Source organism: Oncorhynchus keta, unplaced genomic scaffold (genome assembly GCF_023373465.1).
Source record: "Oncorhynchus keta strain PuntledgeMale-10-30-2019 unplaced genomic scaffold, Oket_V2 Un_scaffold_14703_pilon_pilon, whole genome shotgun sequence".
NCBI classification, from domain to species: Eukaryota; Metazoa; Chordata; class Actinopteri; order Salmoniformes; family Salmonidae; genus Oncorhynchus; species Oncorhynchus keta.
In genome coordinates, this window is record NW_026290792.1 from 148,825 (window position 1) to 161,337 (window position 12,513).

The following is a 12,513-nucleotide window of genomic DNA, read 5'->3' on the forward strand; positions in this document are numbered from 1 at the left end:
GAGTCTGCATGGCAGACATGCTACACCAAGCACTGTGTAACACTGTGTGAGTCGGCATGGCAGACATGCTACACCAAGCACTGTGTAACACTGTGTGAGTCGGCATGGCAGACATGCTACACCAAGCACTGTGTAACACTGTGTGAGTCGGCATGGCAGACATCCTACACCAAGCACTGTGTAACACTGTGTGAGTCGGCATGGCAGACATCCTACACCAAGCACTGTGTAACACCGTATGAGTCGGCATGGCAGACATGCTACACCAAGCACTGTGTAACACCGTGTGAGTCGGCATGGCAGACATGCTACACCAAGCACTGTGTAACACTGTGTGAGTCGGCATGGCAGACATGCTACACCAAGCACTGTGTAACACGGTGTGAGTCGGCATGGCAGACATGCTACACCAAGCACTGTGTAACACCGTGTGAGTCGGCATGGCAGAGTTAACAGAAAGGGGACAAATATGCTGCGAAATACATCCTATGAAGGTTTTCAGGGGCTACATCCTGTATATGAAGAAATCCATCCTTTTTATAATAATAATATATGCCATTTAGCAGACGCTTTTATCCAAAGCGACTTACAGTCATGTGTGCATACATTTTACGTATGGGTGGTCCCGGGAATCGAACCCACTACCCTGGCGTTACAAGCGCCATGCTCTACCAACTGAGCTACACCAAATAATTTTCTCTACAACTGTGGGCATGTGGTTAGGTGATAGGTGAATGAAAAGGTGATGTGTATGGTGGTCAATTATATGGGATATCAGTAGTACCTTGAAGTTATGTGATTGATTGATTGATTGATACCGGGACATCAGTAGTACCTTGAAGTTATGTGATTGATTGATTGATTGATTGATACCGGGACATCAGTAGTACCTTGAAGTTATGTGATTGATTGATTGATTGATTGATTGATTGATTGATTGATTGATACCGGGACATCAGTAGTACCTTGAAGTTATGTGATTGATTGATTGATTGATACCGGGACATCAGTAGTACCTTGAAGTTATGTGATTGATTGTTTGATAGATACCGGGATATCAGTAGTACCTTGAAGTTATGTGATTGATTGATTGATTGATACCGGGACATCAGTAGTACCTTGAAGTTATGTGATTGATTGATTGATTGATACCGGGACATCAGTAGTACCTTGAAGTTATGTGATTGATTGATTGATTGATACCGGGACATCAGTAGTACCTTGAAGTTATGTGATTGATTGATTGATTGTTTGATAGATACCGGGACATCAGTAGTATCTTGAAGTTATGTGATTGATTGATTGATTGATAGATACCGGGACATCAGTAGTATCTTGAAGTTATGTGATTGATTGATTGATTGATTGATTGATTGATTGATACCGGGACATCAGTAGTATCTTGAAGTTATGTGATTGATTGATTGATTGATACCGGGACATCAGTAGTATCTTGAAGTTATGTGATTGATTGATTGATTGATTGTTTGATAGATACCAGTAGTACCTTGAAGGTGGGGCTCATGGGACTGAAGGGGCTGAAGGACTCGTCTCCCTCAATGCTGGAAATACTGAGGTTCTTCATCCTTCTCTCTGAAGCCGCCATCCTCCTACTCTCTATCCCGTCTTTCACCCTCTTCTTCTCCTCCTGCAGACGGAGAAATTACATTAGAACACACCCCTCTTCCTCTCCTCCTGCAGACAGATAAATTACATTAGAACACACCCCTCTTCCTCTCCTCCTGAAGACAGAGAAACTACATTAGAACAACACACCCCTCTTCCTCTCCTCCTGAAGACAGAGAAACTACATTAGAACACACCCCTCTTCCTCTCCTCCTGTAGACAGAGAAACTACATTAGAACACACCCCTCTTCCTCTCCTCCTGTAGACAGAGAAACTACATTAGAACAACACACCACTCTTCCTCTCCTCCTGTAGACAGAGAAACTACATCAGAACAACACACCACTCTTCCTCTCCTCCTGTAGACAGAGAAACTACATTAGAACACACCCCTCTTCCTCTCCTCCTGCAGATGGAGAAATTACATTAGAACAACACACCCCTCTCCCTCTCCTCCTGTAGACGGAGAAACTACATTAGAACACACCCCTCTTCCTCTCCTCCTGTGGACAGAGAAACTACATTAGAACACACCCCTCTTCCTTTCCTCCTGCAGACAGAGAAACTACATTAGAACACACCCCTCTTCCTCTCCTCCTGTAGACAGAGGAACTACATTAGAAGACACCCCTCTTCTTCTCCTCCTGCAGACAGAGAAACTACATTAGAACACACCCCTCTTCCTCTCCTCCTGTAGACAGAGAAACTACATTAGAACAACACACCCCTCTTCCTCTCCTCCTGTAGACAGAGAAACTACATTAGAACACACCCCTCTTCCTCTACTCCTGTAGACAGAGAAACTACATTAGAACAACACACCCCTCTTCCTCTCCTCCTGTAGACAGAGAAACTACATTAGAACACACCCCTCTTCCTCTCCTCCTGTAGACAGAGAAACTACATTAGAACAACACACCCCTCTTCCTCTCCTCCTGCAGACAGAGAAACTACATTAGAACACACCCCTCTTCCTCTCCTCCTGTAGACAGAGAAACTACATTAGAACAACACACCCCTCTTCCTCTCCTCCTGTAGACAGAGAAACTACATTAGAACACACCCCTCTTCCTCTCCTCCTGTAGACAGAGAAACTACATTAGAACACACCCCTCTTCTTCTCCTCCTGCCTCCTTCAGCCACCAATTGTGCAGGTTCTCCCACTTAAAAAGATGAGAGAGGCCTGTAATTTTCATCATAGGTACACTTCAACTATGACAGACAAAAAGAGAAGAAAAAAAATCCAGAAAATCACATTGTAGGATTTTAAATTAATTTAATTGCAAATTATGGTGTAAAATATGATGGAAATTACAGGCCTCTCTCATCTTTTTAAGTGGGAGAACTTGCACAATTGGTGGCTGACTAAATCATTTTTTGCCCCACTGTACATGAGCCTGAACTGACCTCTGTTGTGCATTATAATGCATTATAACGCATTATGTCAGAGCTCACAAGGTGTTAGAAAAGTGCTAACAATGCATTATGAAGAGGGTGTTCATAGGAAGTGTTACCAACATGCAGCGACATGCATATACACACACACAGATAGTGTACATACCAGTCTCAGAGTAGGAGTGCTGGTCTAGGATCTGACCCCCTGTTCATTCATTATAACGGACCCAGGTCTCACCTCCGCCTGCTCCTGTCTGTGCTGCTCCTCTTTCTCTCTCTGGTGCTCCTCCTCCTCCCTGGCTCTGCGTTTCTCCTCTCTCCTGCGGTTCAACTCCTCCATCTCCTCCTGGTCCTCCTGCTGTCTCTGTCTCAGCTGTTCCAGGGTGCCCTGTCCCTGGCCTGGTGTCTTCTCTGTCTCCAGCTGCCCCCGGGAACCTCTCCATCCACCTCCTCCTGTCTCTGCCCTCCCAAGCTGCCACTACGACTAGAGGGAGGAGAGGGAGAGGAGAGGGAGAGGAGGGGAGAGGAGAGGAGAGGGAGAGGGGGGAGGGGAGAGGGAGAGGGAGGAGGAGAGGAGAGGAGAGGGAGGGAGGGAGAGGGAGAGGAGGAGGAGAGGAGAGGAGAGGAGAGGAGAGGAGAGGAGAGGAGAGGAGAGGATGAAAGTAAAGTCCATAGTTAGAGGACAGGTTGGAGGAAGCTGCTCCGTCTCTCACTATGATCAAACTGCATTATAAATGTAACACCTTCTAATATCTCCACTGCTGTAGTTATGAACTACTTTGGACAGTTCTCATTTTATCAATTCACAAGATTCCCTCAGTTTGCTTTGAAATGTTTACCTGTCTCCTTCAGTGACAAACAAGGAAGAAGTACGTATCTCATCCATCTCTTTCGGTGTCTCATCCATCTCTTTCTGTGTCTCATCCATGTCTTTTGGTGTCTCGTCCAAGACTATATGTGTCTCATCCATGTCTTTCGGTGTCTCATCCATCTCTTTCTGTGTCTCATCCATGTCTTTTGGTGTCTCGTCCAAGACTATCTGTGTCTCAACCATGTCTTTCGGGGTGTCATCCATCTCTTTCTGTGTCTCCTCCATGACTATCTGTGTCTCAGTCATGACTATCTGTGTCTCAGCCATCTCTATCTGTGTCTCTAGCTGTGTCTCAGCCATGTCTTCCTGTGTCTCATCCAAGACTATCTGTGTCTCAGTCATGACTATCTGTGTCTCAGTCATGACTATCTGTGTCTGAGCCATGTCTTCCTGTGTCTCATCCAAGACTATCTGTGTCTCATCCATGACTATCTGTGTCTCAGCCATGTCTATCTGTGTCTCTAGCTGTGTCTCAACACCCGATACTAGCTCACTCTTAAGGCTTGGTTAAATTAAGGAAGGATGTTGAGCTAGCCCATACAGGAAGTGATGAGAGTCACTGATCTTGTCATGCATCTTTTTCAGTTCAGTATGAAGTAGGAACTGATAGATGCTTTACAGAAGTTATTATTCTCTCTCTACAAGCGATCACCCATACATTTTAATTTGATCGCCGTGTTGCAGGAGAGCTTTCCTGCAACGCAGGAAATGTAAAACGTCTAGTTTATTTGATGTTTAAAAAGGCTTCTGAAGTTTGTCATTTCCCCTTAACAATTTCAGACTTGATTTATCCTTACGAATGATGTATCAACCTCTTCAAAAATGTCCATTAATAATAATCCACTCTATAATGCACATTTCCTGTTGCTGCGGGATTATTTTCCTGCTGTAGAAAACTGGCTCAAATGAAGATCCTCCATCTGTAGCAGGAAGATAAGACTGAAACCAAGGAAACTATAAATAAAGAAACTCAGACAGCTTCAGTCTTTGTGTTGAGTTCTCCTCCTCTTTAAATTGAATTTGGACATTAAAATAGTGGGATCTGGCCCCAGTCTGAACTGTGTCCAAAATGGCACCCTATTCCCGTTATAGTGCACTACTTTAGACCAACCAAATGGCACCCTATTCCTGTTATAGTGCACTACCTTAGGCCAGCCAAATGGCACCCTATTCCCGGTATAGTGCACTACTTTTGGCCAGCCAAATGGCACCCTATTCCTCTTATAGTGCACTACTTTATACCAGCCAAATGGCACCCTATTCCCGTTATAGTGCACTACTTTTGGCCAGCCAAATGGCACCCTATTCCTCTTATAGTGCACTACTTTTGACCAGACAAATGGCACCCTATTCCCGTTATAGTGCACTACTTTAGACCAACAAAATGGCACCCTATTCCTGTTATAGTGCACTACCTTAGGCCAGCCAAATGGCACCCTATTCCCGTTATAGTGCACTACTTTCGGCCAGCCAAATGGCACCCTATTCCTCTTATAGTGCACTACTTTATACCAGACAAATGGCACCCTATTCCCTTGATAGTGCACTACTTTTGACCAGACAAATGGCACCCTATTCCCGTTATAGTGCGCTACTTTAGACCAGCTAAATGTTACCCCTTTCCCATTATAGTGCACTACTTTACGCCAGCCAAATGGCATCCTATTCCCTTGATAGTGCACTACTTTAGACCAGCCAAATGGCACCCTATTCCTCTTATAGTGCACTACTTTAGACCAGCCAAATGGCACCCTATTCCGGTTATCGTGCACTACTTTAGGTCAGCCAAATGGCACCCTAATCCCTATATAGTGCACTACTTTTGGCCAGATGAGGCTCTAATTAAGGATTTGAGCGCCATTTTGGACACACATATAGACTATTTCAGGTTTGTTACCTTGGAGACAGTTTCCCTGCAACTAGGTATGAGGTCACTTCCGCTCCAGCTGCTTCCCCGTTGCTGTTGACGTGTCTCATGACCTTAGAGGTGTAGGAGATCTTCAGCTCAGATTTCTTCTTCTCCACGACCTAAAAACAAAACAGAGCATTCAGAAGAACACTTTATAGTCCAATTTTGACTTTTGCCATCAAACGTCATTGGCGGTCAAGTTTGGCATCACAACACCAAACATCAGCTTCCCCCTCTTTGCCCTGCCGTGAATAAAGACGACACTGTGACTTGAGTGATGATTGGATACAGCGCGGCATATACACAATCGTAACTCTACCTTGTCATCTGTTACTCTTCTTGAAGTGTCTTGTGTCTTGTTGCTGGCTCTTCGTTCCCACTCTACCTCCTTCTCCTCCCTCTCCTCAGGCCCAGGTCCAGGACGTGTCTTCAAGCAGGGCCTGATTGGGGAGGCTCTGTTTAGCGTGAGCAGCTGGGGCTGCTGCTGTTGCTGGGGGTGATGCTGCTGGGGTTGATGCTGCTGGGGTTGATTCTGCTGCTGCTGGGGGTGATGCTGCTGGGGCTGATTCTGCTGCTGGGGTTGATGCTGCTGGGGGTGATGCTGCTGGGGCTGATTCTGCTGCTGTTGGGGCTGATGGTCCTCCGAGGACTCCTGTTCCTCCAGGTGGCGCTGTCTGCGTTTCTCCAACCTCTGGGTCCAGTCACTGAAGCCCTCGTCCTCCTCCAGAGCCAACTGGCAGCCACTAGCCTTCAGCTCACTCTCACACCTGAAGAGACAGGTGAAATTGTTAATAATAAGTCAAACCTAAAGGTGATCCAGTCATTTCTAACTGTTCAACAGATATCTATCTTGCACCATAGGAAATATAGTGCTATATTCAACATTTCCTTCAAGAGTAACTACACCAAAGGACAGGGTTAGCCAGGCCGAGAGATGGCCAGGTCGACCCTCGAAAAAGACAGACAATACTTTTTTTGTATTTTTTTTTTAACCTTTATTTAACTAGGCAAGTCAGTTAAGAACATATTCTTATTTTCAATGACGGCCTGGGAACAGTGGGTTAACTGCCTGTTCAGGGGCAGAACGACAGATTTGTACCTTGTCAGCTCAGGGGTTTGAACTCGCAACCTTCCGGTTGCTAGTCCAACGCTCTAACCACTAGGCTACGCTGCCGCTACATCCTTCAACCTAATGCATTGTCAACTGAATTCAAAACAGGCTAATTCGGCTAAATTCCTAACTGTTTATTAACACAGTGTAAAAAATCATTAGTTCTGCTAACTTCCGTTGCCTAGAACCAGTATATCAGTTCTGCTAACTCCCAATGCCTAGAACCGTTGTAGTAAACCCAACTCAAAGAATGTCAGTTCTGCTAACTCCCGTTGCCTAGAACCGTTGTAGTAAACCCAACTCAAAGTATATCAGTATTCAAAAGTTAAAGTGCCATATGGTTATCTTTAGAAGTTGTACATACTTAACTGTTATGTTTTATTCACTATTTTCCATTAAATTACATGAAGTATTCTGAATTAAAATGATTGAATTAACTTGAACATGAATATTTGTTGTAGTGAACATAAAAAAATGCAGGTTCCATCTATTAAATGAAAAAAAACCTTCATTATTCATTTTTGTCAAGTTTAAGTAGTAAGTGGTTCAGATTAGTACTTTTCAGTGGTCGTGTCTTAATGTTTAATAATGTTTTATGCGTTTGATGATTTGTCATTTTAACCCACCTTAACAGTCATTGTTGAACACAGAGCTCATTCCTCTATCAGTAACTGGAGGTAGAGATGTGACCAGTCATTGTTGAACACAGAGCTCATTCCTCTATCAGTAACTGGAGGTAGAGCTGTAAACCAGTCATTGTTGAACACAGAGCTCATTCCTCTATCAGTAACTGGAGGTAGAGCTGTAAACCAGTCATTGTTGAACACAGAGCTCATTCCTCTAGTAGTAACTGGAGGTAGAGCTGTAAACCAGTCATTGTTGAACACAGAGCTCATTCCTCTAGTAGTAACTGGAGGTAGAGCTGTAAACCAGTCATTGTTGAACACAGAGCTCATTCCTCTAGTAGTAACTGGAGGTAGAGATGTAACCAGTCATTGTTGAACACAGAGCTCATTCCTCTAGTAGTAACTGGAGGTAGAGATGTAACCAGTCATTGTTGAACACAGTGCTCATTCCTCTATCAGTAACTGGAGGTAGAGATGTAACCAGTCATTGTTGAACACAGAGCTCATTCCTCTATCAGTAACTGGAGGTAGAGATGTAACCAGTCATTGTTGAACACAGAGCTCATTCCTCTAACAGTAACTGGAGGTAGAGCTGTAACCAGTCATTGTTGAACACAGTGCTCATTCCTCTAGTAGTAACTGGAGGTAGAGCTGTAACCAGTCATTGTTGAACACAGAGCTCATTCCTCTAGTAGTAACTGGAGGTAGAGCTGTAAACCAGTCATTGTTGAACACAGAGCTCATTCCTCTAGTAGTAACTGGAGGTAGAGATGTAACCAGTCATTGTTGAACACAGAGCTCATTCCTCTAACAGTAACTGGAGGTAGAGATGTAACCAGTCATTGTTGAACACAGAGCTCATTCCTCTATCAGTAACTGGAGGTAGAGATGTAACTAGTCATTGTTGAACACAGAGCTCATTCCTCTATCAGTAACTGGAGGTAGAGATGTAACCAGTCATTGTTGAACACAGAGCTCATTCCTCTAACAGTAACTGGAGGTAGAGATGTAACCAGTCATTGTTGAACACAGAGCTCATTCCTCTATCAGTAACTGGTTGCTGTACTGAGCTGTAACCAGTACAGGAAGCTGCATTGTACAGTGAAGAGGCGACTCCGGGATGCTGGCCTTCGAGGCAGAGTTCCTCTCCAGCTTAATTGATCTTGTGTTTTTATTGGCCAGTCTGAGATATGGCTTTTTCTTTGCAACTCTGCCTGAAAGGCCAGCATCCCGGAGTCGTCTCTTCACTGTTGACGTTGAGACTGGTGTTTTGCGGGTACTATTTAAGGACTTGTGAGGTGTCTGTTTCTCAAACTAGACCCTCTATTGTACTTGTCCTCTTGCTTAGTTATGCACCGGGGCCTCCCACTCCTCTTTCTATTCTGTTTTGAGGCCATTTGGCCATTTGGAGCCTGTAATCGAACCCACAAATGCTGATGCTCCAGATACTCAACTAGTCTAAAGAAGGTCCGTTTTATTGCTTCTTTAATCAGAACAACAGTTTTCAGCTGTGCTAACATAATTGCAAATGGTTTTGTAATGATCAATTCGCCTTTTAAAATTAAAAACTTGGCTTAGCTAACACAACGTGCCATTGGAACACAGGAGTGATGGTTGCTGATAATGGGCCTCTGTATGTCTTTGTAGATATTCCATAAAAAATCTGCCATTTCCAGCTACAATAGTCATTTACAACATTAAGAATGTCTACACTGCATTTCTTATCAATTTGATGTTATTTTAATGGACAATTGTTTTTCTTAGTGACCCCAAACTTTTCAATGGTAGTGTACATATTAGACAACTGTTTTTAGAAATATAATTTTTTCTTCATAGTTTGTTACGTAGGACATCCATCTTGAAGCCAATAGTTGATTGTCTGCCTCACCTCAAGGGCACCAAAACACCAGGTGGCGGTCAGCACAATGTTGAAAGGGGAAACGACAGAGGGGGTCAGGTACTGTAGAGAGGTCAGGGGACAGGCAGCGATCACAGGAAGTGAATCTTTACAGCCAAACACCTGCAGTCAGCCTACAGCAGCCGAGTGTGTGTGTGTGTGTGTGTGTGTGTGTGTGTGTGTGTGTGTGTGTGTGTGTGTGTGTGTGTGTGTGTGTGTGTGTGTGTGTGTGTGTGTGTGTGTGTGTGTGTGTGTGTGTGTGTGTGTGTGTGTGTGTGTGTGTGTGTGTGTGTGTGTGTGTGCCATTAAACCCCTACAACTCATCCAGAACGCCGCAGCCCGTCTGGTGTTCAACCTTCCCAAGTTCTCTCACGTCACCCCGCTCCTCCACTCTCTCCACTGGCTTCCAGTTGAAGCTCGCCTCCGCTACAAGACCATGGTGCTTGCCTACGGAGCTGTGAGGGGAACGGCACCTCAGTCTCTGATCAGGCCCTACACCCAAACAAGGGCACTGCGTTCATCCACCTCTGGCCTGCTCGCCTCCCTACCACTGAGGAAGTACAGTTCCCGCTCGGCCCAGTCAAAACTGTTCGCTGCTCTGGCCCCCCAATGGAGGAACAAACTCCCTCACGACGCCAGGACAGCGGAGTCAATCACCACCTTCCGGAGACACCTGAAACCCCAGCTCTTTAAGGAATACCTAGGATAGGATAAAGTAATCCTTCTCACCCCCCTTAAAAGATTTAGATGCACTATTGTAAAGTGGCTGTTCCACTGGATGTCATAAGGTGAATGCTCCAATTTGTAAGTCGCTCTGGATAAGAGCGTCTGCTAAATGACTTAAATGTAATGTGTGCGTGTGTCAAATCATCAAATCAAATTGTATTTGTCACATGCGCCAAATACAACAGGTGTAGACCTTACAGTGAAATGCTTACTTACAAGCCATTAACCAACAATGCAGTTTTAAGAAAAACCCTAAAAAAGTAAGAGATAAGACAAACAAATAATATAATAATAATAATATAATAATATAATTAAAGAGCAGCAGTAAATAACAATAGTGAGACTGTATATAGGGGGCACCGGTACAGTCAATGTCAATGTGCGGGGGCACCGGTGTCGAGGTAATATGTACATTTAGATAAAGTTACTAAAGTGACTATGCATAGATAATAACAGAGAGTAGCAGCAGCGTGGGGGGTAATGCAAATAGTCGGGGTGGCCATTTGATTAGATATTCAGGAGTCTTATGGCTTGGGGGTAGAAGCTGTTTAGGAGCCTCTTAGACATAGACTAGGCGCTCCGGTAGCCCTTGCCGTGCGATAGCAGAGAGAACAGTCTTATAACTAGGTTGGCTGGAGTCTTTGACAATTTGTAGGGCCTTCCTCTGACACCGCCTGGTATAGAGGTCCTGGACGGTAGGAAGCTTGGCCCAGTGATGTACTGTGGGCCGTACTCACTACCCTCTGTAGTGCCTTGAGGTCGGAGGCCGTGCAGTTGTCATACTAGGCAGTGATGCAACTCGTCAGGATGCTCTCAATGGTGCAGCTGTAGAACCTTTTGAGGATCTGAGGACCCATGCCAAATCTTTTCAGTCTCCTGAGGGGGAATAGGTTTTGTCGTACCCTCTTCACAATTGTCTTGGTGTGTTTGGACCATGTTAGTTTGTTGGTGATGTGGAAGCCAAGGAATTTAAAGCTCTCAACCTGCTCCACTACAGCCCCGTCGATGAGAATTTTCTTCGCTCTGGTTGCACATTTTTACATGCTGATAGAAATGAGGTAAAAGTTTCCCTGCATTAAAGTCCCGGGCCACTAGGAGCCTGGCCTCTGGATGAGCGTTTTCCTGTTTGCTTCAGTTTAGCCCAGCAGATGACAGGTGTTAGCCAGACCCCAGTGCCTTTGGCTCAGCGTCATGGCAACGGGACACACATGGTACTGTGGCCATGGAAACATACACAAAAACTGAACGACCGACCTCGCTGCCAACGGAACGGACGCCACTGCTGCATCCTGTTTCCTCTGAGTGAGCTATGGACTGTGTCCCAAATGGCACCCATTTCCCTAAATAGTGCACTACTTTTCACAAGAACCCGATGTAGTCGTGCACTACTTTTCACCAGAACCCGATGTAGTCGTGCACTACTTTTCACCAGAACCCGATGTAGTCGTGCACTACTTTTCACCAGAGCCCTATGTAGTCGTGCACTACTTTTCACCAGAGCCCTATGTAGTCGTGCACTACTTTAGACCAGAGCCCTATGTAGTAGTGCACTACTTTTCACCAGAGCCCTATGTAGTAGTGCACTACTTTAGACCAGAGCCCTATGTAGTAGTGCACTACTTTTCACCAGAACCCGATGTAGTCGTGCACTACTTTTCACCAGAACCCGATGTAGTCGTGCACTACTTTTCACCAGAGCCCTATGTAGTAGTGCACTACTTTAGACCAGAGCCCTATGTAGTAGTGCACTACTTTTCACCAGAGCCCTATGTAGTAGTGCACTACTTTAGACCAGAGCCCTATGTAGTCGTGCACTACTTTTCACCAGAGCCCTATGTAGTAGTGCACTACTTTAGACCAGAGCCCGATGTAGTCGTGCACTACTTTTCACCAGAGCCCTATGTAGTAGTGCACTACACAGGGGATAGGGTGCCCATTGGGACGAAGGCATGCTCTCTTCCTGTAGCCCCGGCCTTCTGTCATTTCTCGTTTCTCATTGTTGCAACAAAGCAAAAATAAATATAGTTTAGGTTGATTTATTAATGTGCTGCATAGAAGTGCATTAAAACATTAACAAGTAGCATAATAACATAATAACATTAACAAGTACAATAATAACAGTTATTCTACCTGGAACCAAAAAGGGTTCCGCCTGGAACCAAAAAGGGTTCCGCCTGGAACCAAAAAGGGTTCCACCTGGAACTAAAAAGGGTTCCACCTGGAACCAAAAAGGGTTCCGCCTGGAACCAAAAAGGGTTCCGCCTGGAACCAAAAAGGGTTCCACCTGGAACTAAAAAGGGTTCCACCTGGAACCAAAAAGGGTTCCGCCTGGAACCAAAAAGGGTTCCGCC

The 12,513-nt window shown here is 44.9% G+C and overlaps 1 protein-coding gene across 5 annotated transcripts in view; it reads right to left on the minus strand.

Annotated features, from left to right (window-relative positions):
• Positions 1-12,513, minus strand: part of LOC127927505 (myb-like protein Q) — a 65,054-nt gene that overhangs the window by 2,282 nt on the left and 50,259 nt on the right. For 3 of the 5 annotated variants that reach the window (XM_052513981.1, XM_052513977.1, XM_052513978.1), the window contains exons 3-6: positions 6,122-6,569; positions 5,791-5,921; positions 3,261-3,506; positions 1,508-1,648 (exon numbers count right to left, since the gene is read on the minus strand). In XM_052513981.1, coding sequence (XP_052369941.1) covers positions 3,392-3,506; positions 5,791-5,921; positions 6,122-6,569 — 694 coding nt within the window. In that variant the 3' untranslated portion in view covers positions 1,508-1,648; positions 3,261-3,391. Of the gene's footprint in view, positions 1-1,507; positions 1,649-2,254; positions 2,272-2,736; positions 2,754-3,260; positions 3,507-5,790; positions 5,922-6,121; positions 6,570-12,513 lie in introns of those variants that run through there. The other 2 variants (XM_052513979.1, XM_052513980.1) reach the window with 2 other exon arrangements.